We start from the raw sequence: 23,899 nt of genomic DNA, 5'->3' as shown, positions 1-23,899 counted from the left end.
CGAGACAAAATTTCCCACCCCTGCCACTGACTGACTTTTATATCTCTCACTTTAAAAACGCTCCACAGATACCCCAACTTTCCTTTCTGGAAATTTGATCCCAATCTTACCCACACATATTGGTACTTCTTTTATTCACAAATCTAATCTGTTTAATGTTCACTGTTGTCTACTGGAGCCCTGGAACAGATTTGATAGCTGTACTGTTGTGTACTCTTTGTAATATTAAGTGACACCTTGCACCCAAGTTTGTAATTTTAAATACCTTCATCATTGTTGCATCAAAGACGTATGTTTGTTAAAATTATCAGAGATGAAAAAGATGTCTAAAAATATTAGTCATTTTTATTTTATTTAACCTTTATTTAACCAGGAATGTCCCGTTGAGATCAAAGACCTCTTTTTCAAGGGAGTCCTGGCCAAGAGGCAGCACATTTCAAGACAAATACATACGAACAAACAAAGTTAAAATTACACAAAACAATTACACATTATTGAGGCAGCCTGTAGGCCTTTGATGGAGTGCACCAAAGACGCTGTCCCGGCGTGCGCCTCCACAGATCCGAATTCAGAGTGCCATATCGCTTCAAACCCAGAGCTCAGAATCCCTCGCTGTGACATACTATACCACTTATGCTTTATTAACTCAAAACAAACACAAAGGTTTTATTTTTTTATTTGTTAAATTTGTATGACTGCTCTTTCAGTGCCAGAAAGTTGATTTTTGTGCCATTTTAAACCCCCAAATGTGAGCTCGAACTGTTTTGAAGTCACTTTGTCAATACCTGCCTTGTTTCTTTCTCTTGTTTTCATTTCCTTCCTCTTTATCTCCAATGCAGTAAGTGTCAAATGAGGAACATAAAGTAACTGATCCAGAAATACTGAAGTTACATCTGAAAATAATGGAAATGGATAAAGGTGTTAAATTAACTTTTTTATTTCCAGTGACCTGCACAGGATTGGATTTTACATTGTAGTTTACTGCAAGTTATGCTCCCAGCTCTGTGCATGTCCGGTCGTAACTTCTGTGTCTTATCACCACACATTTCAGACTTTGTTTGACATTGTTCATTAGATACAATCAAATGTTGTCAAGGAGACAAAACCCTGAACGCTCCTGGCCAACATTTCTTGATTAGCTAACAGGTTGATTAATCTCATACCAGTTTTACTTCTGTAATTTGACAGAACAGCATATCGTCTCAAGTGCTTGAAAAGAAGGCAGCTGGACTTCGTTATGTTCTTCTTGCCTCTCATCCAAGCAGCTTCATCAGCTGTCTGAGAGTCTTAGTGGGGACTGTATCCTTGGAGGTGGACCTGAGGGTCATTTAAGCATTTGCAATGAATAGTTTTCAAGCACTTGAAACTACCATGACTGAGAACCACCACAGTATCGACACACTTGAACACATGCAGTTTTCTGCCTTCTATTTAAACTTTAAGTTAATGTTAAACACTCTTTCATTCTGCACCACCTTAAGTGTATTTGTATGACAGCTGCTGTGTGTCATTATTACCATACCGTTATCATATCATAATTGCAGTTAATACATATTAGAGGGTTTTATAGTAGCCAGTCTACAGAATCTAAATGTGCCCTTGTGAATAAACAGTGTTGAGTAGAACGTGCCACATGAACATGGTAGTTTTTTCAGTGAATAAAACATTGCACACTTTGGTCAGTGACTTTTATTTATTTATTTTTTGTTCACTAGAAAAAAAACATGTCATTAAAGATATATACAAAGGTTGTGTAACTTATTGCTCTGCAAAAGCAACACTTACTGAAAATATTTCTTAAGCCTTTCCACCAGTTATCATGAATAACCAGCAAGCGGCGCATTTCATATGTAAAATGCTGAGGAGACATCAGGCGGCTTCTTCAGTCTTCTACTGGAGCGTGGATCTGTGAAGGGACAAAATATCAGGACAAACCTGCAAATATCTGAAAATATTTCTGTCTGTGTCTTTTGCATTTTCATCAGTTGAATTAAACACAGTTCCTCCACCAAAGAGAATGAGCCTCAACTGAGGTTTTCAATGCAGTGTAATTTGAGTTTACAAGAAAACGTTATATTTATGAAACCCGGTGAACATGTACTGAATAGCCACAGATGGAAATGTAATATAGATCCAGGAAATAACTGGTAATTAACTCAGAACAGCAGCTTCAAGCAACAACTGGTATTACATGCTTAATTTCTTGTAGGATGTGATTAAAGGTGACTGAATAGTATATGAACCTGCTCCAAAATACAGCCAAGGGTATCCCAAGCTTGTTTGGGTCATATTTCACCAAAAAAAGCACACATTATTTATGTTAAATGTATTAAATATTAATTACTAGGAGACAAAGTTTGGTTTGATCTTGGATTAAAGGATCCAAGAGGGGAAAAAAACAACTCACTGCCTCAGCCAAATCAGGCCAATCCATTGCCATCACAATAGTATCGTCTGAATTAGGAGGTGTTTCCAGGTTCCAGTAGGTCATTTTGTCAAATACAGAAGATACTTTCACTGTCCTGTCCTGAAAACACACATAAACACAAGTTACAAAAACCTCATCTACGCATCTGATTTTATGAAATAGTTCTTGGACCCACAACTCCAGTGGTATTTACCTCCTGGTCTGAGCCGGGTTTGTTGATCTCTTTCAGTACCAGCCCCGTGTAGCCCTGCGGACAGCTGATCTCCTGCCCCTTTAACCCACGTCCCCTGAATGACACTGACTTATCTACAATGTGAAAGGAAAAAACAAAACATTGAGGATTCTTGATGTGTGCTGTGTAATGCGCAGTTTTCTTTCCTAAAGCACCTACTTGTCGCCTCCAGTCTGTCTAAACTGATCCTGTAAGGCTTTAACTCACTCTCATAAATCTTCGCATAACATCCCACTTTTAAAGTTTTTGAATTGTTTAAAATCTTGGGTCTCACTTTTATGACCTTACAGGTTGAGGTCCCCACATATTTTGTCAAACTACTCCACTTGTGTTCTCAAGTCCTTAGGTAGGGGTCTTCTTGTGATTCTGCAAACCCATTTGAAAACTAAATATGATAGTGACTTCCAAACCTCCAAAACTAGGGAATAGTTTACCACTTTCTGCACACACCCTTTACTCTGTGGCATCCATTATAATGAAGCTTAAAACTCATCTGTTCAGACAGACATTCGGGTAGTGTTCATATGTGTCCACTTTGCTTTAGCATATGCTGGTTTTTGCGCTTTGTTAGTGTTTTCTGTCTCAAAAAGGACAATAAAGCTACATTTTTATTACTTAAGTGTTAAATAGCAACTCACTTTAACTAAAAGTTCCAAGAATTCTTAAAAACCATTCCACTTTTACCCCCAAAACAAATTAATCATATCAGAAACAGCAGTTATTAAAAAAGCAGCAAAAATAGTTTAAAACTAGGATACTGGCAGCTGTTTGCTTTATTTACACATTTAGTGATCTTTTATCTCTACATTTTTATCTGTCCACTGTGGATAAATCCATATTAGCAGATATCAAAAGATTTTGTGTTTACCTTGTTTCTGGTCTTTGGTGGTAGCAGTGAAGTATTGGTTGACCTGTGCTGGCCCATTGTGTTCAATCTCACATGGCATGAGGTGGACTGGAGCTTGCGGTGCCTGTCCCACTGATGATGCACAAAGTCGAATAACACTGGAATTACAGGACATCCTGCAGCCAGGAGACAGAAGAAAAAAGAAAGTACATTTTTAGTTTTTAATTTAACCTCAGTCTCTTTTATCAAACACAGTCACAGACTACAAAAAAAGGGGGAAAAAATTGTATGTGAGACAAACTGAGCCACAAAGTTCAGCCTTTAATCTGAGTGTTTTTCTGCAATTAAAATAATTTTTCAACTGCAGATGTCACTATAGGTTCACAATAGTAGGGTTTTTTTTAGCTCTTATGTCCAGCACACTAGTGTACTCAGAAATAAAACAAACAATGAATCATCTGCAATTGATTCAGAACTCATGATGACTTTAATGTTACTCCACCTGTTTACAGCTTTTTCTGTTGTTCTACCAGCCTACTTGTCTGATTGCCTGTCAACCATAACTGTCTGTCAGACCTTCAGCTATGTAATCCATGCATCACAGCACAGGATGAAACTTTTTGGTGGACAGCTTTCAGTCTGCCTGAGTATCTGAGAGCAGCCAAAAGTAATACTTACTTTAAAACAATATTTTTTTTCTGGCTTTCGATAAGAATGGTTATTTGTTGATCTCCATTTTTCATACACAGAATACGACATACTCAAAGTGAGCACATGTATGTTTTCCAATGAATCCCAGAGAAAAAAATAATTCCTATTAAATAACATACAACATGCAATAAAGGTCTTACATTTATTTAAAAGACATATATCTCCAGCCTTACCTTTCTGCAGTTTTCCAAACGTGAAACGTTAAACTGGATCTTTTCCGGTAAACAACAAACACAGCTTGTGATTGGACAAAACCTTCTTCTTCTACGCCAGAAGATATTTTGGCGGTTTTTTTCTGCTCAGCCCCAGAATAGCGCCTCCTCCCGGTGAAGCTTGATGTTTTCGCCCTTGAACTGTGAATCACACTCGCACCTCTAGATATGAGATAGTTAGCCGTATCCTTTTTATTTATTTATTTATTTATTTGGTGGGGGGTTAAACACCTGTCTTTGTAATGTTTCTTTCTATTTGAAGTGAAATTAGCAGCCAACTCAATTGCTTCGATTTTAAAGGTTAAATTTTTTTTTAACACGTTCATTCCCAGTTTTCATTTAATATAAGTCTTTGTATTTTATTATGTACGTATATATACATATATTATATGTCTACATAATATCATATATAACATAATAAAGTAATTATTACATAATTATTAACATAAATAAATGCATTTTGAGTAGCACATAAGTAGCACATAACAAGTACTTACTCTTACTTAAGTAAGAGATCTCAGTGTTTCATTTAATGATTATATATATATATATATTTAAAAAAAAACACCCAGCACGCCCCTGCGGGCGGTTTATCCTTCAAGCTCGGGTCCTCTACCAGAGGCCTGGGAGCTTGAGGGTCCTGCGCAGTATCTTAGCTGTTCCCAGGACTGCGCTCTTCTGGACAGAGATCTCCGATGTTATTCCCGGGATCTGCTGGAGCCACTCGCCTAGCTTGGGAGTCACCGCACCTAGTGCTCCGATTACCATGGGGACCACCGTTACCTTCACCCTCCACATCCTCTCGAGCTCTTCTCTGAGCCCTTGGTATTTCTCCAGCTTCTCGTGTTCCTTCTTCCTGATATTGCTGTCATTCGGAACCGCTACATCGATCACTACGGCCGTCTTCTTCTGTTTGTCTACCACCACTATGTCCGGTTGGTTAGCCACCACCATTTTGTCCATCTGTATCTGGAAGTCCCACAGGATCTTAGCTCAGTCATTCTCCACCACCCTTGGGGGCATCTCCCATTTTGACCTCGGGACTTCCAGGTTATACTCGGCACAGATGTTCCTGTACACTATGCCGGCCACTTGGTTATGGCGTTCCATGTATGCCTTGCCTGCTAGCATCTTGCACCCTGCTGTTATGTGCTGGATTGTCTCTGGGGCATCTTTACACAGCCTGCACCTGGGGTCTTGCCTGGTGTGATAGACCCCAGCCTCTATGGATCTTGTGCTCAGAGCTTGTTCTTGTGCTGCCATGATTAGTGCCTCTGTGCTGTCTTTCAGTCCAGCTTTGTCCAGCCACTGGTAGGATTTCTGGATCAGCCACCTCCTCTATCTGCCGGTGGTACATACCGTGCAGGGGCCTGTCCTTCCATGATGGTTCCTTGTCTCCCTCCTCTTTCTTGGGTTTCTGCTGCCTGAGGTATTCACTGAGCACTCGGTCAGTTGGGGCCATCTTCCCAATGTATTCTTGGATGTTCGTTGTCTCATCCTGGACTGTGGTGCTGACACTCACCAGTCCCCGGCCCCCTTCCTTCTGCTTAGTGTACAGCCTCAGGGTGCTGGACTTGGGGTGAAACCCTCCATCCATGGTCAGTCTGGTCTTGCAGTCTCAGCTGACTGTTCTGTCTACCAGTAGCTGGTGTTTTGCGCCTCTGGCATTCTTGCCAATCCCTTTCTGTGTCCCGCTCATGTATTGACCCATGTGCCTGTTCATCTTAGCCGATATGATGCCTGACAGGAGCTTCCATGTAGTACTGAGGCAGGTTATTGGTCGGTAGTTGGAGGGGACCGGTCCCTTCTTGGGGTCCTTGGGGATCAGGACCGTCCGACCTTTGGTTAGCCATTCCGGGTGTCCCTCGTTAACTAGCAGCTGACTCATTTGTGCTGCCAGACACTCGTGGAGTGCAGTCAGCTTCTTTAGCCAGTAGGCATGAACCATGTCGTTCATATATATATATTAAAATAACAGACAAAAACAAGACAACACAAAACAGTGTTGAAATGAACTAACAGATAAGTTGGAAGACAGGAGTGTAGCTCTCTGAACGTTCCTAACAGGAGAGGAACAAGATGTGAAATAAAACTAATACAAATACAAATAAAACTAATACAAACTGATAAGGAGGCTGTTGGAAACATGAATACTAACACGTAACTGGATATCAGAGGCACAGGAACAAAAGGGGGAACAAAGGATTAAAACAGAAAATAGACTGAGGGTGATACAGACAGAAACACTGGGGAGACTATTATCACTGCCAGTAATAATGCTATTAAAAAAGACATGAAGCAGAACACAAAACTGAAACAAAAAACCCCTGGGGACAATGGACCACGAGATAAAACAAAATAGATCAACAATAAATGATCAGTTCAGCAAACAGTTTGATATGATTATCAGTTTCTGCTGGACATAAAACCAATACACAGTTCAGAATATTAGACCTCATGCAGCATTAGATCATGAGTTAGCATTTGTTACGCTATGGATTCAAACACTGAATATGTGAGTTTGTAGGCATTATTTCAAGCACCATCACTAAATAATCTCACATGTCATAGTACACTTTGAAATGTCTCGTACATTCGGAGTATTTTGATGACGTGTGTTGCAGTGTTACTTCAGTCTTGCTCAGTTCTGAGAACTCTGCTACAGTTGGCAGCAGCATCTGTCTTAGTGTGGGATGGACTAAATCCTGTCCAATGTGAGTCCGAGAGCCACTAAGGAGAAGTTTCCTGGGGGAGTTTTGCTCATATTGCATAAAATCTGTGTCAAGCCTCCACTGAGGGGACTTCAGGGGAAGAAGAAGACGTTTCCTAACTGCTCATAATTAGCCAGCGCAAGCAAGAGGTGAGTTTTTATAGCAGGACAGATAACTGTTGCAGGCATGTTGTATGGGATCCTACTTTTTTCTTGAATGCTTTATCAGGATTCACGTGAAGAGAAAGTCTCAACTCCCTTCTTCTTTTATGATTTACAGTGTTGTGTAAAATTCTTGAGCTACCCCTCATTTATATTTATCATCTATAAAAATGTCAAAAATAACAGTTCCATAGACATTTTTTTTTTGCAACAACAAAGGGATTTTCAAAGAGCTGGTGTGCAGTGTCTCCTTAAAAATTTGAGGAAACTGGACAAGTGGAGGACAAAAGAAGAAATGTCATTCCTAAAAAATAAAACTACAGTGGATCTGAGAGAAAAAGCCATTCTTAAGGAAGGGAAATATTGGGAACATGCTGAGGAATGCCAAATTACACAAGAACTGTGTGTACAGCCATCTGTAAATCACAGTGGAGGCTCTATCATGGTTTGGGCTGCATTTCAGTCAGTGGTTTTGGAGATCTTATCAAAACTGATGACATTATGAACACAGAAAAGTACCATCAGACTTTGATTCACCGCTGAATATTATCAGTCTGGCAGTTGACTGCTGACACAGTTTGAAGTCATCTGATGTGAAAGAACTCTGCATGTGACTGTGATTGGACTCAGCGGTTTTGCAGATCTCGGTAACATGAATGTGAAGGCTTGTGCCGAAACATCATAACATCATCAGCCACACTGAGGGTCTGGGAGTGAATGAAATGCTCAGTGTGTCTTTATTTCAGGAAAATGTGAAGCAGATGACGTCTTAGATAACACTGAAACATTTTCAGACTCACAAATGTGGATCTTAACCTGCTTTAGCTGAGTCCATATGAGTCCTTATTTCCATAAAATAACCTTTATCGATGTGTTTTATTAACCTTCACTGCTTGTTTGTTTTTTAGATTTAATGGAGCGACAAAGCAACTTGCACTCACAAGATGATGCAGAACCATCAGTCCTTATTGGTTGGGCGCTGGTGAAGCTCCAGTACGCTGTATTCATTGCGATGTCACGGGCCCGGCAGAGACTCGTACAGCTCTCAATTGTGTTCTCATTTGTCTTCCTCCTCCTGTGGATCTCTGCATTTCTGTACGGGACTTTCTACTACTCTTACATGCCCCAGGCGACTTTTTCTGCACCTGTGAACTACTACTACAGGTGTGTATGTCAAGTCCCATCCAGCTTCTGTTTCTGTGGTCCATTCTTTCTCATTTATTCATGTTTTAATCTCCAGGACAGACTGTGAATCTCCAGCTTCGTTTTTGTGCTCTTACCCTATGGCCAACATCTCTCTGATCAGAAATAAAAAACATGTGAGTTCATCAGTTTACTCCATGCAGGGGACTTATTAGGCTTTTCTTTAGAGGAAGAAAGTGGTCCTTAACGGGGAGCGGAGTGCGGAGGAACAAAAAAGGGCTTGTTTCAGACAGTGAATTAATTTTAAACAGTGAATCATGCAAAGCCTCACTAGTAGACTCTAAAAATACAAATATATGGCTGGAAATAAGCATAATTGTTCCCCTATAGACATTCATTCATATTATATATATGTATATATTTATATGCATTCCAAGAATACTCATATGTTTTTTGTAATATATATCGAGGCGCTGACATTCGGCCAGCCCTATCGGATGTCTTTGCAGCTGGAGATGCCGGATTCCCCAACCAATCGGGAGCTGGGGATGTTTATGATTAAAACAACCTGTTTCTCTCAGGATGGAGAGCAAGTGGCCTCCTCTGCTCGCTCTGTAAGCTGCACTCATACTCACTCAGCACCAGTGCGTCTACATGCAATCAAATAGTGTACTTTTAACAGCTACTTCAGTGATTCACTGCTGCACTGCTGTGTGTTTCCCAGGGAAAACATCAGCTGTCTGCCTCCAGCTCTCGCTTTGTGAGTACAGTGCTGATGCATGCTAACCCTTTTAATCACACAGCCTGCTCAGAGCCAGATTAGAGCTGCTTATGGCAGGTCTTCCACTGTGTCAGGTCATCCCACTTCTTCTTAACCTTTATTTTACCAGGAAAAGTCCCATTGAGATTAAAAACCTCTTTTCCAAGGGAGTCCTGGCCAAGAGGCGACAACATGTTAAAATTACAAAGTTACATACATGATTATAAGTAACAATTACATTTTAAAAAACATTTTTCTCTGGCTCTCTCAATTTGGACTTAAAAGCATTTAATGAAATAAGATCTGCTATCTTCCAGTCTTTTTGCATCATGTTCCATGTAAAAGGGGCAGCATAAGAAAAAGCCCTCTTTCCCAGTTCAGTTCTGGCAAATGGAACATTGAGCAGAAGAAGATCGCTTGAACGCAGGCTATAAGAAACAGTACTCCTCCATGTGAGCAGATCGCAAATATAGGTGGGCATTTGTCCAAGCAGGGCCTTGTAAATAAAGATGCACCAGTGATCAAACCTCCTGGAGGACAACGAAGGCCATCCCACTCGAGCATACAGATCACAACAATGGGTCAAAGCCCTACAGTTTGTAATAAACCGTAAAGAGGCATGATATACTGAGTCAATCTTATGAAGACACTGGGCGGAAGCATTCATGTACAGCAGATCACCATAATCTAAAACAGATAAAAATGTGGCATTTACAAGACGCTTTTTTGTCTCAAAAGAAAAGCAAAATTTGTTTCGAAAGAAAAATCCTAATTTTAGTTTGAGTTTTTTCACAAGATTGTCTATGTGAGATTTAAAGGTCAGAGAATCATCAATTAAAAAGCCAAGATATTTATACGTATGCACCACTTCTATGAGGTTTCCCTCAAGAGTGGACACCAAAGGGACAGTTTGAGGAAATCTCTTCATGTTTGAAAACAACATTAGCTTTGTCTTTTCAGCATTAAGAACCAATTTCAGCTCCAGAAGTGTGTGCTGAACCACATCAAAAGCTTTCTGCAAAGATTCTATTGCCTTTTCAAGGTTTGAGCCAAAGGAATTAATAACTGTGTCATCAGCATAAAAATGCATACTAGCATTTGACACATTTTGTCCCAAATCATTTATATACATGATGAACAACAGAGGTCCTAAAATTGAACCCTGTGGCACCCCAGTGTGAATATTCAAAAGTTCTGAGCACAGATTTTCACATTTAATGCATTGAGTCCTGTCACTCAAATAGTTAGTGAACCAGGAGACAGCATGTCTAGACAGCCCCAAAGAAAGAAGCCTATGCTTCAAAATGGCGTGATCCACAGTGTCGAAAGCTTTTGACAGGTCGATAAAGAGAGAAGCGCAGTGCAGTTTTTTATCCAGAGCAACAAGTATGTCATTTATCACTTTTGTGGCAGCCGTAACAGCACTATGCTGTCCCACTGTTAAGGTTAATGAGATGACAGGACAAAGATGTGACATGACAGCTTAGAAATACAAGATGAATATGTGACATGGACTGTTTGATTCAGCACCGATACTCAAACTCTAAAGCATTTTTTTTTAAAAATTTAACAGAAATAAATTATATGAGTTTTGTTTTAATTGTTTACACATCTCCATACTTTTTAGATGCATGTGTCTAATTTACAAAAACCCTGGTAAGTTAATCCACAACCACCATGAACAGCCTATTGGTTCATGGGTGTAGTATAAACTCATGAGCGTCTGAGCCCGCATCTGTAATCCTTTCTTTAAATTTCATCACTAAAGACCTTTTGCACCGACTTGCACAATTGTTAACAAAAGAGCAAAATGAATTCATCCCAGAGTCTGGATAATAATATGTGCACTGTAAGTGAAAGATATTGTGCTGTGCTGTTGTGGTCAGAGCATACTGCGATACCGCTCAGACCTGCTGAGGACGCTGGGAACGCTGCTGTTCCTCCCGGCCTTTTTGACTGGAGCAGCCGAGCAGAAACAAGTGCTGGAGGTGGAGCTCTTCTCAGACTTCACAGACAACCCAGTGAGTCCTGCATATATAGATGTTAGATAAAAAGGGAGTAGGGAGCAATAAGCAGGACAGGGATACAGGGGAACACATGTTAATACGGAAACAGCAGGTCAATATTTAACTGACACCTAATTAACAAGTTTATTTTCCCTCTCTGTTCAGTATGCTCCCTCAGTCACGGCTGTCATCGAGATCATGTCCAGCAAGGTGCAGATATATTCATCTGACCTCTACATTCATGCTCATTTCTCTGGCATTAGGTGAGAATTACCCACATAATGCACACATTTGCTTGAAAAAAGAAGAACGTGTTGTAACGTTTAAACCTCCTCCAGGCCCCTCTGTGTACTCAGATTGCAGGGTTCTCTTCACAGTCTAAAGCTATTTGATGACTGTGATGTATCCAAACTATCATATGGAGCACAAATGATAAAATGTCACTATTTTAGAAAATTGCTTCGACCAGAAGGAATCATACCAGATTACCCTGGAACTTAAATGTAGGCAAAAAGGAGAGCTTTCATGTGGTGCGACTGGTTTCGACCAGAAATACTGCGTGGGAATAAAGACGCTCAAAAGTTTACCCAAAAGAAGTTTTCGATCCATTCATATGTACCTCGAGGGCTTCTTCCAGGAAAATGTTTGTAGTATGAAGGCAAAATTTTGAATGGCTCATTAAATACACGTTTGATTATTTATGGAATATAAATTTTTTATTTTTTTTCTGTGACCAACTGTCAGAATATGGCATTTTGTGAGATTTTCCTCAAAATCATGGGTTGGTTACTTGACAGAGATATAACAATGATAAGCCAAGGCACCAGTGGCTCTGCTTTCACTCGTGGTTTATGAGGAATGAAGCAGAACTTACATTCAGCTCAATAACGCCACAATAAATAGAATAGAAATATGATGTGGACGTGAAAGGGACACACGTTTCTCAGAAGTGGCTCTGAAAAACTTGAATTCAGGTAGCAGTGATCCTCATCTTTGTTAATCAGCTGCCAAACTCAATGACCCCAGGTCCCGACGCTGTGTAGACTTTGGCCCAGTCTCAGTGACCACACTCAGAGACATGCAGACTTTGAGATGCATTACTGCTAAGTCTTTGAGGGGTGTCTCTGGCAGACAGTTTGAGTACTTTTTGTCATGGTTCTGGCTCAGGTTACCCAGAGTTTCTTGGACCTTTGAAGTTTTGAAGTTGTATTGATTTATTTCTTCTTTGTGATCCCCGGTTTGTTTGATGTTTATATTCACTTCATGTATTCTTGTATTTAGTTTTGCTCCTAGTTTCTAAGTAGCTTCATCATTTCACTCTTCGTTGTCCCTCATATTTATGTGTCTGCATTTTCCCCATGTAGTTATCTTATTTTGGGAGTTTGTGTTCCTTGTTTGTTGCTTTGAGTTGTTGCTTCCTATGTAGTTGCTGTCTTCCTCATTGTCCTTGTCAGAGCCTCAGTTCACTTCCCCCTAACATATCCCAGGTCCTGTGCTACATTTCCCGAGTATTTATTCCCAGTTTATGCTTCTGTAAAGAGACGTTTTTCTGTTGCTTTTTGTGTTTTGGTCTTTGTTTAGTCTGCACTACACATTCAGGACACTTTTTCCTGAGATTTATATAATATTTACCCGTTGCCTCACCAGATACTTGCTGTACTACTTCCCCGTCATATCAGCCATTGTGGGCGTCTCCAGCAACTTCATCTTCCTCAGTTTCATCTTCATCTTCAGCTACATGAGGCTGCTGTTTCAAGTGAAACCACAGCGGGTGAGAAGAGAGACCCATGACTGCAAACAGACAGGGCTCTAAACTTGAATTATCAGATTTTTCCTTCCTGGTCATGCTTACCTGTCACTGAGTTCCTTGTTGCCTACAGTTCAGAATGAATTGGACAGAGGAGAACAACCAGCAAGGGGAGGAAAGAGCTGTCCCTGCAGGTACATTATTATTTATGTTCATGCATGTTTAAACTAACTGGATCAGTTCAAGAGTGTGATTTACTGTGTTTGACTGCTGGAACAAATTCTTTGACAGGCACTGCAGAAATGCTGGGTCCCTTCCATCAAAACCCCACAGACGTGAGACAGGAGGAGCCACATTTTCACGTTGGAAATGGCACAGAGCAGCAAAACAGAGATACAATTGGTCAGGGAGAAATAAACGAAACAGAAGCAGCCTGAGGCAACTGATAGAGGAGGAGGAAAATGTGCAGAGAACAACCATGATAATGTGATGTAAAGATGAATATTTAAGGCCAATATCTGGTTGAAAATGATGAAGAAAATCAATTTTACATAAAAGCCGCAAAGAAACCCTGTCATTATGAGAAAAACATTTCTTGGGAATATGTTAGACTGAAAAAAATATGTATGGTTTTATTTGTTTGAGTATTTATAGGCACCACAAATAAGTCACTTGCAAATGTCTTTATAGTCAAAACAAAAAGACATTTGCTCTGATATAAAATAACACATAATTACAATGATCATAAATGTTGTAGTTGCTGGTTAACACTAATCATACAGACAAAGTCTGGAGACAAAGTAAGAGGGGTCGGGATGGTTTGGAGATGTGCAGAGGAGGAATAGTGGATATACTGGACAAAGATGGAGGTGCCAAGCAGGAAGAAAAGAGAAAGATCTAGGAGGAGGTTTATGGATGTAGTGAATGGGTGCATGCAGAGGGATAGTTTGAGGTGGAGGCAGATGACGCCCTGAGGCAACCTCCAAAGGTAGAAACTGAACGTGGCTGAAAGAAGAAAAAGAAGTTACCTACACAGCTGGTTAACACTAATCATGTGTAGGTAACTTCCCATGCCACTGAAACACACTTCTGTGTTTCAGTGGCATATTAATCCAAGATTTCTATGTTAATTTACACTTAGATAAAATCTTTTCCAAATACATCAGCTGAAAGCTGCTTTTGGTTTTGGGAGGGGTTTTAAATACAAGTAATTCATTTAGCTGGTTGACTGCATGAAGCATTACCATTAAAAAAACGACCTTTTTTTCAAACTGAGCATTCTTGTTCTAAGAAATGAGGACGATTTAATGCGAAAATCGAAATCAGTGATGCTTTTATACACTGGTGTTTGCTACTCCTTTCACATAACAGCCTGAACTGGCTCTAACCAGAATCGAAACAATGTGGGGAAACTCCAGCGGACAACTGAGTATGAAGACAAATACGTTTAAAGCAGAGCTCAAATTTTACAAACAAAAACTTCACAGATCAACTCAACGGATAACTTCTCTAAATCCACACATAAAACAGCAGAAACATCAGCAGCACGAAGCTGGGGGCCAGAAATGGCCCAAGACAGACTCAAACCCCAGCTCCTGCAGTAGCCTTTCAGAATATTGGTTGTCTGCTCAACACAGTGAGCCAAACGGTTACCCCACTGCAAGTTTTTTAAGCAATAGTTGCAAAAAAAAAAAAAAGCCACACCATGTCTCCTTAGCTTGGGACAATTACATCCATCAACACGCACTTATTGGAAAGTTTATTGGTTACACTTTGCTAGTTCCAGATTGGATCTCTTTTCAGAGCTGCCTTAATCCAACGAGATATCGTACACATCCTTCTGAGATTTTGTGCTTTATTGACATGCTAGCATCACACAGTTGTAAATCTCCCATTCCAGCACATCCCAAATATACTTAATTGGATTGAGGTTTAGTCACTGTGGAGGCCATTTGAGTACAGTGAATTCATTGTTATGTCCAAGAAACTATTTTAAGATTATGTGATCTTTGTGATACGGCGCGCTATCCTGCTGGAAGCAATGATCAGAAGATGGGTATACTATGGTCACAAATGGGTCAATATGGTCAGCAACAATGCTCTATAGGGTGTGGCATTTTAAGCAAGAAATCCAGTGTGTGAGCTTCAGCAGGTTGTGTTGACCATCCCTTACCATGCATAAATGCACTGAGTTGTTGCTATGTGATTGGCTGATTAGATAATTGTGAAAATGAGCAGTTGAGGCTTTCCTAACAAAGTAGTTAATGGGTTTATTTCAAAGTAATATGTACTTATAACAATATACATGAAATCTATTCTACATAATAACTGTCTAGAATTTCTGTTTTCATTAAGCTGTGAAATGTTGGACTGTGGAGCTGTTTCATTTGTTCTATGGTGAAAAGAAATTCTGAAAAACAACAAAGAAAAATTTGCATCTTTTTCTTATTACACAAATAACACTTTTTTTTTTTGCATTTATTCACTCGAATGCTGTGTAACTATTTAAATAAAACACTGTAAAACACATTCATTATTGGAGGGAGGACACCGTATTCCTGGATGTCCTCTTGCCAGTGGCACTCTTGGCCAAATTCCAGCAGCTGTCCCTGAATAAAGCTCTGGAAACTTAACAGCGTCACTGCATGCAAAATTTGGCACCAGCAGAGAGAATGAGAACGGGATGTGGCTCACTGACAGGCACACAGCTTTGTGTAACTGAGAACTTGCAGGTGGAGGACACGGGTTAGGTAAGTTAGATACACGTGAGCATTTAATGCTGCTTCTTCTTTTTTTTCAATTTCTGTCATTTTTAAAAAATGTTGTCGTTCTAGTGATTTTTAGACTCTTTGAATGCATTTCCTCAAACGTGTTCAAAACTGTGCATCTGTTGTAAAGATTTTGCTGTTGTACAAGCACATGTTGGGCTCATATCCGACACAAAGATGGACACTACAGATGACAACCACACAGAGGGGATAAAGATGGAGATAGAGAATCAGCAAATTGTAGAGAATGACTGCTTTTCCACCTTATCGGATAAAACGCATCAACATCTGTTGATCAGTGAAAGACCGTCGAGCAGCTGCAGGGTGGTCAGATTAAGATCCAGACCCAGTCTCCAGTCAACAAAAAGCTTCCCCCCTTATAGTCAGTGCATAGGTGGACTGGGAGAGGACGAGGACTCGGATGATCAGCACAATTCAGACATGGCTTGCCAGTCAAATGCCACAAATGTGAAGGAAGACAAAACAGAAGAACTTCAAAGCACAGAACGAAACGAAGAGCTGACTACAAGACCTCCAAGGGACTGGCTAAAGGCAAAATGGAAACTTAGGAGGAAGGAGAGGTCGGGGGGAAGCTTTGAGGTCGACGCAGACAGCTGCGAGAGAGGAAGGTGGAGTGGGAAAAGAAGGGTGGAGGAGACTGAAAAAAAAGAGGAATTTAATGATGATGATGATGATGATGATGAAGGATGTGCAAATGCTGAGGGAAAACACTGGAGAGGTAGAAACTCCAGCTTTGAGAAAGTGAGGAAAGAAGAGGAGGAAGACGAAGATGGGAGATCGACTATTTCAGCAGTAGAAGGAGATACAAAGAGCAGCAGGGAGACCCCAAAAAGGAATGATGAGGAGGAACTGCCAGGAGTGACAGAGGGGTCCACAACACAACAGTGGTCCTCCCCACATCCTATCCTCTCCAAGCTTCTGCACTCCTCCACCTCCTCCTCCTCTTCCCTCAACCTTTCCTCCGCAGAGAGCGACGAGGTCTTCAGTGAAGGAGAGGATGCTGGGTCAAAGAGGAAGACATTCAGGAAGGTGAGAATATCTGAGAACAACACATTATACACAGATGCAGCTTTAAAGTATGTTCTCATTTTTTGGGGGGAGGGGGGTCCTGGCTGATACACTAGCATTGGCTCATGTGTCTGGCTGCTCTGGTTTTCCATGGAAGTAAAGTAAAACCATGTTTCTCAACTGTTCTGTGCACCTGTGGTCCTACTGATTTGCATGGGCTTGAAAGAGGACTTTGACAAAGTCAGATTTGAATGGTGTTTGCATGCCTGGCTGCTGCTTCTGCTGCAGATATGAGAGTAAAGAGCGAACAGAGGGAGGATGATAGGAAGCACGCTCTAAACACAGTGTGTTTGCATTGTCAGACACTGAATAGCAGACAGTCGGCTGTAGCAGGCCTACAAAACATTTTAAACCAGCATGGTAACGTTTAATATGGAAGCGTGTATGATTGGAAGAGCTTAAATATGATGTAATAGAGACATTTCCTCCAAACTGCAAGCCTGTCATTTTGTAACAGTGCACTACTGAACATGCTTGGCTCAGCTTCAGCTGCTTTTGGGTTTAGGTTTTTCATTGGCTACCTCTGTGTCTGTTAGAGACTGTTTTGTGTATATACAAAGTAGATCGTAACTGCTGAGGAATGTTCTGTTTGTTGGAGTACATTTTTCAGAGTTTGTTAAGGCCACGTGACTACATGGCTCCCCGAAGTGGGAAATCAAAGAATTTTATGTAGTCATTTTATGCTTTTGTCAAAAGAAATGTACAAATGAACCATTTCCAAATTACAGAGAATTAAAGTTCAACGTGCGTCCATAGCTATGATTTCACTGTGAATGTTTTGACATTTCACGGTAGCAAACGTGCGTAAAAACACACGTACTTGCCGCTTTAAACAAACCAGTTTCTGTTAATTTTATTAATGACATCTCTGTTTTTCCTACTGTGACAAAGCAAGTTTAGCCCTTCACACTAACAAACCGGCTTACCCTGCTTCTTTTTGCATGCATGCTGCTATTCCTGTTGTAGGTAAATTCGGCACTCTAAACTCCCTGCAGGTGTTTGTCTTTGTCCTTTACACATAGGTAACCTACCTATTAACAAAGAAATGGAAGGTATTCTCCACACCCTGAACTGGCCTTAGAGATAATAGTTGTTGGATAACTACTAGACAGGAATGCTCCTCTCACGTAACATGCTTTTCTTTTTATGCCTCAGTGCCGCTCCTGGAAAACCTTCCTGACCATGATGCACTGGTCTATGAGCCGGCAGAGCTCCTGGGTCCAGCTGGCTGGACATCAAGGCATGCGTGTTACAGTTTCTTCCACACAGACACGTGCAGGCTTTCAGAAATCAGAGTGAACACATTTCCAAATGATGCTAGCTATGATGCTGTCTAACACATTGATGTTTACATGATTGCAAAGCTTTCCAAGAGGACATTTTTGACTTGTAAATATGAACTGAAGTCACTATAGGATGTACTGTATGTCATCACCACTGCTTGCCCGCATTAACTCACATTGACTCATATGTAAATATCCATGTGACTGCACATTACGTCAGCTCTTCATGGACTTAGTCATTGTTTTAGTTTGTGTTTCAAAAGATTATTAGGACGTGGGCTAGTCATTGAACAGTGGATGGTTAAAATCAGGAGACAGTGAAGCTCAGTATTACCTTTACTGAGGTGTCAGTTTTGAAAAAGTTTACTATGCTGAACTTAGGCAGTACCCATCACTCTGCTTCCTTCACTTATTGCCTTATTGATTGTATGGGAACAATAATTTCATCTCTTCTTGATGTTTGCTGATGTCATCAGGTAACTTCCAGGTCAGTAAAGGAGGTGAGGTGCTGAAACTATACAGTGAAGTGGAAGCAAACTGCCTGGATTGCCTGATGAGAGACCCGCTGAGACCCTTTGTCCCACAGTATCATGGCTTGGTAACAAGAGGGGAGCTCTGCTATATCCGCCTGGAGGATCTGCTAAGTGGCCTGAAGAGGCCCGTCATCATGGACTGCAAGATGGGAGTCAGGTAAGGCGTCCCTCACAGGTGACTCATCAAGTCTTGATTGCAGAATATTAACATTCAGCTACATGAAGGGCTTAGTGAGTTTTCTAGGAGAGAAAATGTCAAGATTTCCGATTTTATGAATACACTGGTTTTAATGTATAGAAAGGGTATTTGGGAATAAATTGTTTATAGCATGTTCTTGCTATGATGACTAACATCTGCTCATGGAAGGTTATTTTTATATCGAATCCCGAAAAAATGACAAAACATTAAAACGTCAACATCCAGTTTGTACCTGGTCCTGAGCTTCTGGTCATTAAGAGCGATCCCTGTCAGCAGACGGATACGGGAACTGTTGTTTTGAATTGTTCAGATACGTCTTTGTGTCCACAAGGAATGAATTGAGTCTTACCTTATGAGACCTCAGCATCTAAACACCACACTTTCTGCTCAGGGCCAGGAATTAAACCTCCCCTTGAATTTCACTCACTGTGGTATATCACACCATTATTTCCAGTCTGATATTGGTGTTTTTGTTTACAAAGTTTGAATGACCCCTTTGTCAAAACTAAATCTACATTTTCTTTGCTAGAACCTACCAAGAGGATGAATTAGTCAAAGCTCGTGTCAAAGCTCCTCTGCGAAGCGATATGTACCAGAAGATGGTGAAAATGGACCCTTCTGCTCCGTCAGCAGAGGAACATGCACAGAAGGGAGTCACCAAATGGCGCTACCTTCAGTGGAGGGATTCAATCAGTTCTACGTCCACGCTGGGCTTCAGGATAGAGGGCATTATGGTAGGAGTGAAGGCCAGGGAAGGAACTGCACTGTTTATGTTTATTAAAAGTATCCGTCTGATAAAGTATCTGTTTCTGTCTCTGTGAGTCAGATGGAGGATGGTAGCATCCAGCGGGACTTCAGGAAGATTCAGACTTTAGCTCAGGTCACTGAGGCACTGCTTTACTTCACCAGAAGCCAGCTGCACACTCTGGTCAGTTCTGCTAACATGTAAAACTTTTCCTTTAGAAAACGCACCTGAAATTATGTCATAGTAAGAAAAAAAATTGTTTGATAACAGAAAACAGAACTGGCAACTTCAAAACTGATAATGAATGCAATCCTTAATGAGCAAGCAAGTGGAAAAAGTGAGGATAAAGAAACCCTAAGTGGAGCTAAACCTGGTGAGGACTTACATCTGCTGTGACCTGTCATGGTCGTAGGGAAAAGTGTAGAGAAGTGCAAAGTTCTTGCAGTGTATACCTAAAGACACTTACCAGACCAAACTATTTTGAAAGAATAATCCAACACCAACCACTTTACAAAATGATCAGAAAATGTAAAATTACTTTTGGATTTTCTGCTCATTCACATCTCTCATTCTTAATTGTTGGAGAAAGCAGACCTGCATTTTCTGGCAGAGCTGTGACCATATTAAAGGCATCGTCCTTCTTTTACAAATAAGAGTGAAAAAGTGTCATCGTGACTTGTCGAATGTGGGCCCAAATGCAGGCAGGAATGAGCTAAAAATGATCCGTTAATTAAAGATGTTGGCAGATAAACCACAAAAGGAAAAAACCCCCCACAAAGTCCAAAATATAACTGAAAATACACAAACATAAAACTTGGAAAACACACGAGGACAAGAAGACAGAAACAATTGTCACACAGGGGTATTTGGGGCAGCGAGGAGACCCAGCTGAACTAGGACTCTAATAAAAAGTCAAAACGCAAAATAAGTAAACTTGAAAATCTCGTAAACAGGCACACAAACTACTCAAGCAATATGAGAAACAACTCAAACCTAAAGCATACTTAAACCCAAAATGAAACTAAAACTCTAAAAACTCAGAACCGTGAAGAGACCCAGGGATAGTGACACTGAGTGCAGCCTACAGCCCAATTGGCTGCACATACACTGACCTGGTTATCTGAAAGCTTTGGCCATGTCTAAGATGAGCATCCACTGTTGTAACAGTGAAAACAAGGAAAAGCATAATAGATCCCATTTGTTTTAGTTATCATAGCTTCACCATTTTCTGTTGCTAAACATTTCCACCCATGTGTGTTCTCAGAGAGCGTACCACTCCAGACTCCTGGCCCTGAGTGACGCACTAAAGAATTCGCCATTTTTCAGAACTCATGAGGTTAGTCTACATGTAGAGATGAATCTTGTTCAATTGTACGATAAATAAAAAACACATGAATTCATCATAGCCACTCTTACAATACCTTTATGTTTTTTAATCGATCAGGTGATTGGCAGCTCGCTTCTCTTTGTCCACGACCACAGCAAGGCCAGTGTATGGATGATAGACTTCGGAAAGACGACGCCTCTGCCTGACTCGCAGGAGCTCCGACATAACGTCCCGTGGTCTGAGGGTAGCAGGGAGGACGGCTACCTCATCGGTCTGTCCTCTCTCGTCGCATCTTTAGCCCAGGCCATCAGTGTGGCCTCCTGGCAGCAGGAGGAGAGCTGTGAGGAGGAGCAAATAAGCCCGTGAATGTGCATTTTTGACAGTCGTTACACAACTGTAAGTGGATGAGATGGACAAATCGACTGGTGTTACATCGGAATGGTTTCATTCACTGGAAGAGACTTGATTTGTTAATGGAGATTGTGTCTTCAGGGGCTAAGGAGGAGGAAAAAGGGACTTCAGTGTACCGAAAATCCATAGATATGTGGTTGTGCATCCGGTATGTACATACTCTGACAGTTAAAACTACTATGTTACAAAGACCTTTTTGTTTTCTCATTCGCAAAAGACGGACAATCCAAGGAACATCTACAGATCAGGGGCTTGCCCAGTGAAGAGGCATGGGTTGGGAATGACTCTGCTGGAGATCTGTTTACAAATGCTCCTGTCTTGTTTGTTTTAATGTGGTTGGTCTGCATAACCTAAAACAGCTTACCTTTGTTGCAACATAAGCTCATTTAAGGTATCTCATTATGCGCACATCGACTGAACAGCCTCGTGCTCTATCTTTTTTTTAAGACAGTATGTGTAAAAAACATGGGTTAAGTACAGATTAAGCTATACCAATGAAGAAAACACAGCCACAATGTTTGTATTGTATTATTATATTGTTTGTATTTAGATTGCTCACACATGATGCAGCTGAAATGTTTTTCACAGTTTTATAGGCTATAAATAACCTCACATATATATATATATAAAATTAAAATAAGAATGCTTCTTTCTGTTGGGTTTTTATATATCCATGTCACTATTATCATCATCTTATATAAAATGATCAATGAGTTGCAGACATCCAAGTGATATGCAAAAAAGTAGATAAATAAATAAAATGCTAAATGGCAGTGAGAGTTTAACAGCTGAAATCTCAGGGCAGTCAAATCCATTCGATCATTGCAAAAAGCAGGTTGAGTGAAATATTTCAGTGAGATGGATTGGTGCAGCCAAAAAGCATATATGTCACGGTTCAAGGTTCTTTATTTGTCACATGCATAGTTATACAAGTATAACACACAATGAAATGTAACCTGACACGCTCCTCGACATGTGCAAAAAAAAAAGGGGGGGGGGTAGAGGATGAACATTGTATACATATAGTATATACATTGGGTGAATGTGCAGTAGTGAATGTGCAGAATGTGCATATATGTATTACACTGCATGAGGCAGTGGTGAAGTGTTCAGCTGAAGTGACAGATGAGTTTAAGGTGGGGAAGGATCGGCTCTGAGCCCCTTCTTATTTGATGTGGTGATGGGCAGGTGGACTGATGAGGTCAGGCAGGAGTCTCTGTGGACTCCTGCCTGACCTCTTACACATTATGATCTGAAGTGAGAGAAGGAGGCAGGCCGAAGAGAGCATGGAGAGGTGAAAACACATCTAAAAGTGAAGCTGCAAGGAACAGAGGTGGTGAAGGTGGATGTTTAAATATCTCGGGTCAACCATCCAAAGCAACAGATGGGGCACAAGAGAGGAGAGAGTCCAGGCAGCGTGGAGTGAGTGGAGAAGAGTATCAGGGGTGATTTGTGACAGAAAGAGAACAGTGAGAGTGAAAAGGAAGGTTTACAAGACACTAGCACTGACAAAAATACAGGAGGTGCAGCTAGAGGTGGCAGAGCTGAAGGATGGACAGGATTAGAAATGAGCACATCAGAGAGACAAAGTTATAGAGGCAGGGCTGACATGGTTTGGACATGTGCAGAGGAGGGATAGTGGAAAAAAATAGGAAGAAAATATTAATGGAGGAGGGTTGGTGTGACAGATGAGGACGCAAAGGGTTGAGTGAGATGGAGACAGATATCCACAGTGGGAATCCCTAAAGGGAGCAGCCGAAAGAAGAAGACTGAAAGATATGATTTGTGCAAATCTGAAGTATTGTTAACATAATGCTGAGTGTTTAATATAAAGTAAGGCAAATAATAATAACTGAAAAGTAAGCAGTAAAACAATTACAATTATTAACCCTGGGAGGTCTAACACATCATCGGTGATCTGAACTCTAGGCTATAACAATATGTTTTTGTTTCTCACTGACATTGAGAAACAGAGGATAACAAAATAATCAGACTAACTTTACTTGTTAAATTCCTTTTTTCTGCAAAGTGTTACGACTCAGAGCTAGGGTTAGGGTTTCAACAGATTTATGTACTTCAGCTAAATTCAAGTACATTTTTGTGTTCAAAAGTTTAGAAAAATAGAAATATCTGGCCCAAGAGACAATATTCCCCCAACATTAAGACATCATAATTAGCATTCTAGTGGTTGTAGACTGTCAAGATGAAAATTTATAGTTTTAGTAATTAAAGGCTCCATCTATTGAAAACACATTTGGCATTAAAATGTGACAAGTCTAAAACAGAGACCACAAATTATGATGCAGAAGTTTGCAATAATGTTTTGGAGCTGTTATTACGGACTATTGTTAAAAATGATAATGACTTAATTTTGGATTTTTTTTTAGTTAACAACAGGAAATACAGCAGAAAATTTTAATTTTTCCCCTTTTGTTATTGTTTAACAAACTAATAATAATTTGTGTTTGATTGACAAATAGATGCCTGAATTACATTAAGTTAATTACTTTGTTAATAATAAAACTATTTAAGCCAAATATCTATTTTAAAAAATGCCATAAAAATACAAAATTTTACATTTGCCTA

The 23,899-nt window shown here is 40.4% G+C and overlaps 3 protein-coding genes across 3 annotated transcripts; 2 read left to right on the top strand and 1 right to left on the bottom strand.

Moving 5' to 3' along the window:
* Nucleotides 1-360: 360 nt before the first annotated feature.
* rnaseh2c (ribonuclease H2, subunit C) lies at nucleotides 361-4,472 on the bottom strand. Its single transcript, XM_005913331.2, has 5 exons — nucleotides 4,392-4,472; nucleotides 3,529-3,683; nucleotides 2,622-2,734; nucleotides 2,408-2,527; nucleotides 361-1,906 (listed from the first exon to the last, which is right to left on the bottom strand). The coding sequence occupies exons 2-5, from the start codon at nucleotides 3,680-3,682 to the stop codon at nucleotides 1,883-1,885; spliced, it is 411 nt and encodes a 136-aa protein (XP_005913393.1). The 5' UTR covers nucleotide 3,683; nucleotides 4,392-4,472; the 3' UTR covers nucleotides 361-1,882.
* A 2,609-nt stretch (nucleotides 4,473-7,081) lies between these two features.
* On the top strand, nucleotides 7,082-15,367 carry LOC102290635 (BSCL2 lipid droplet biogenesis associated, seipin). The gene is made up of 10 exons (XM_005913334.3): nucleotides 7,082-7,290; nucleotides 8,211-8,466; nucleotides 8,543-8,621; nucleotides 8,916-9,059; nucleotides 9,170-9,205; nucleotides 11,092-11,226; nucleotides 11,377-11,474; nucleotides 12,859-12,982; nucleotides 13,092-13,152; nucleotides 13,250-15,367. The coding sequence occupies exons 2-10, from the start codon at nucleotides 8,216-8,218 to the stop codon at nucleotides 13,393-13,395; spliced, it is 1,074 nt and encodes a 357-aa protein (XP_005913396.1). The 5' UTR covers nucleotides 7,082-7,290; nucleotides 8,211-8,215; the 3' UTR covers nucleotides 13,396-15,367.
* A 123-nt stretch (nucleotides 15,368-15,490) lies between these two features.
* Nucleotides 15,491-22,181, top strand: si:ch73-22a13.3 (inositol-trisphosphate 3-kinase A). The gene is made up of 8 exons (XM_005913498.3): nucleotides 15,491-15,708; nucleotides 15,857-16,776; nucleotides 17,971-18,055; nucleotides 18,575-18,788; nucleotides 19,360-19,564; nucleotides 19,657-19,758; nucleotides 20,840-20,911; nucleotides 21,020-22,181. The coding sequence occupies exons 2-8, from the start codon at nucleotides 15,904-15,906 to the stop codon at nucleotides 21,266-21,268; spliced, it is 1,800 nt and encodes a 599-aa protein (XP_005913560.1). The 5' UTR covers nucleotides 15,491-15,708; nucleotides 15,857-15,903; the 3' UTR covers nucleotides 21,269-22,181.
* The last annotated feature ends 1,718 nt before the right edge of the window (nucleotides 22,182-23,899 follow it).

Source organism: Haplochromis burtoni, unplaced genomic scaffold (assembly GCF_018398535.1).
Source record: "Haplochromis burtoni strain Fernald_Lab_line unplaced genomic scaffold, NCSU_Asbu1 Contig_4, whole genome shotgun sequence".
In the NCBI taxonomy this organism is placed as follows: Eukaryota; Metazoa; Chordata; class Actinopteri; order Cichliformes; family Cichlidae; genus Haplochromis; species Haplochromis burtoni.
This window is presented reverse-complemented; position numbering and strand designations above follow the sequence as displayed.

Bases quoted from the DNA above. Each gene is read 5' to 3' on its own strand.
- rnaseh2c (XM_005913331.2), bottom strand. From the start codon at position 3,682: ATGTCCTGTAATTCCAGTGTTATTCGACTTTGTGCATCATCAGTGGGA. The intron at 2,528-2,621 runs GTAAATACCACT...GTGTGTTTTCAG, and splicing joins AACCCGGCTCAGACCAGGAG to GACAGGACAGTGAAAGTATC. The intron at 1,907-2,407 runs GTGAGTTGTTTT...GTCCCTTCACAG, and splicing joins GGCCTGATTTGGCTGAGGCA to ATCCACGCTCCAGTAGAAGA.
- si:ch73-22a13.3 (XM_005913498.3), top strand. From the start codon at position 15,904: ATGGACACTACAGATGACAACCACACAGAGGGGATAAAGATGGAGATA. The intron at 18,056-18,574 runs GCATGCGTGTTA...TGATGTCATCAG, and splicing joins CCAGCTGGCTGGACATCAAG to GTAACTTCCAGGTCAGTAAA. The intron at 18,789-19,359 runs GTAAGGCGTCCC...TTTCTTTGCTAG, and splicing joins GACTGCAAGATGGGAGTCAG to AACCTACCAAGAGGATGAAT.
- LOC102290635 (XM_005913334.3), top strand. From the start codon at position 8,216: ATGGAGCGACAAAGCAACTTGCACTCACAAGATGATGCAGAACCATCA. The intron at 9,060-9,169 runs GTAAGCTGCACT...TGTGTTTCCCAG, and splicing joins TGGCCTCCTCTGCTCGCTCT to GGAAAACATCAGCTGTCTGC. The intron at 13,153-13,249 runs GTACATTATTAT...ATTCTTTGACAG, and splicing joins GGAAAGAGCTGTCCCTGCAG to GCACTGCAGAAATGCTGGGT.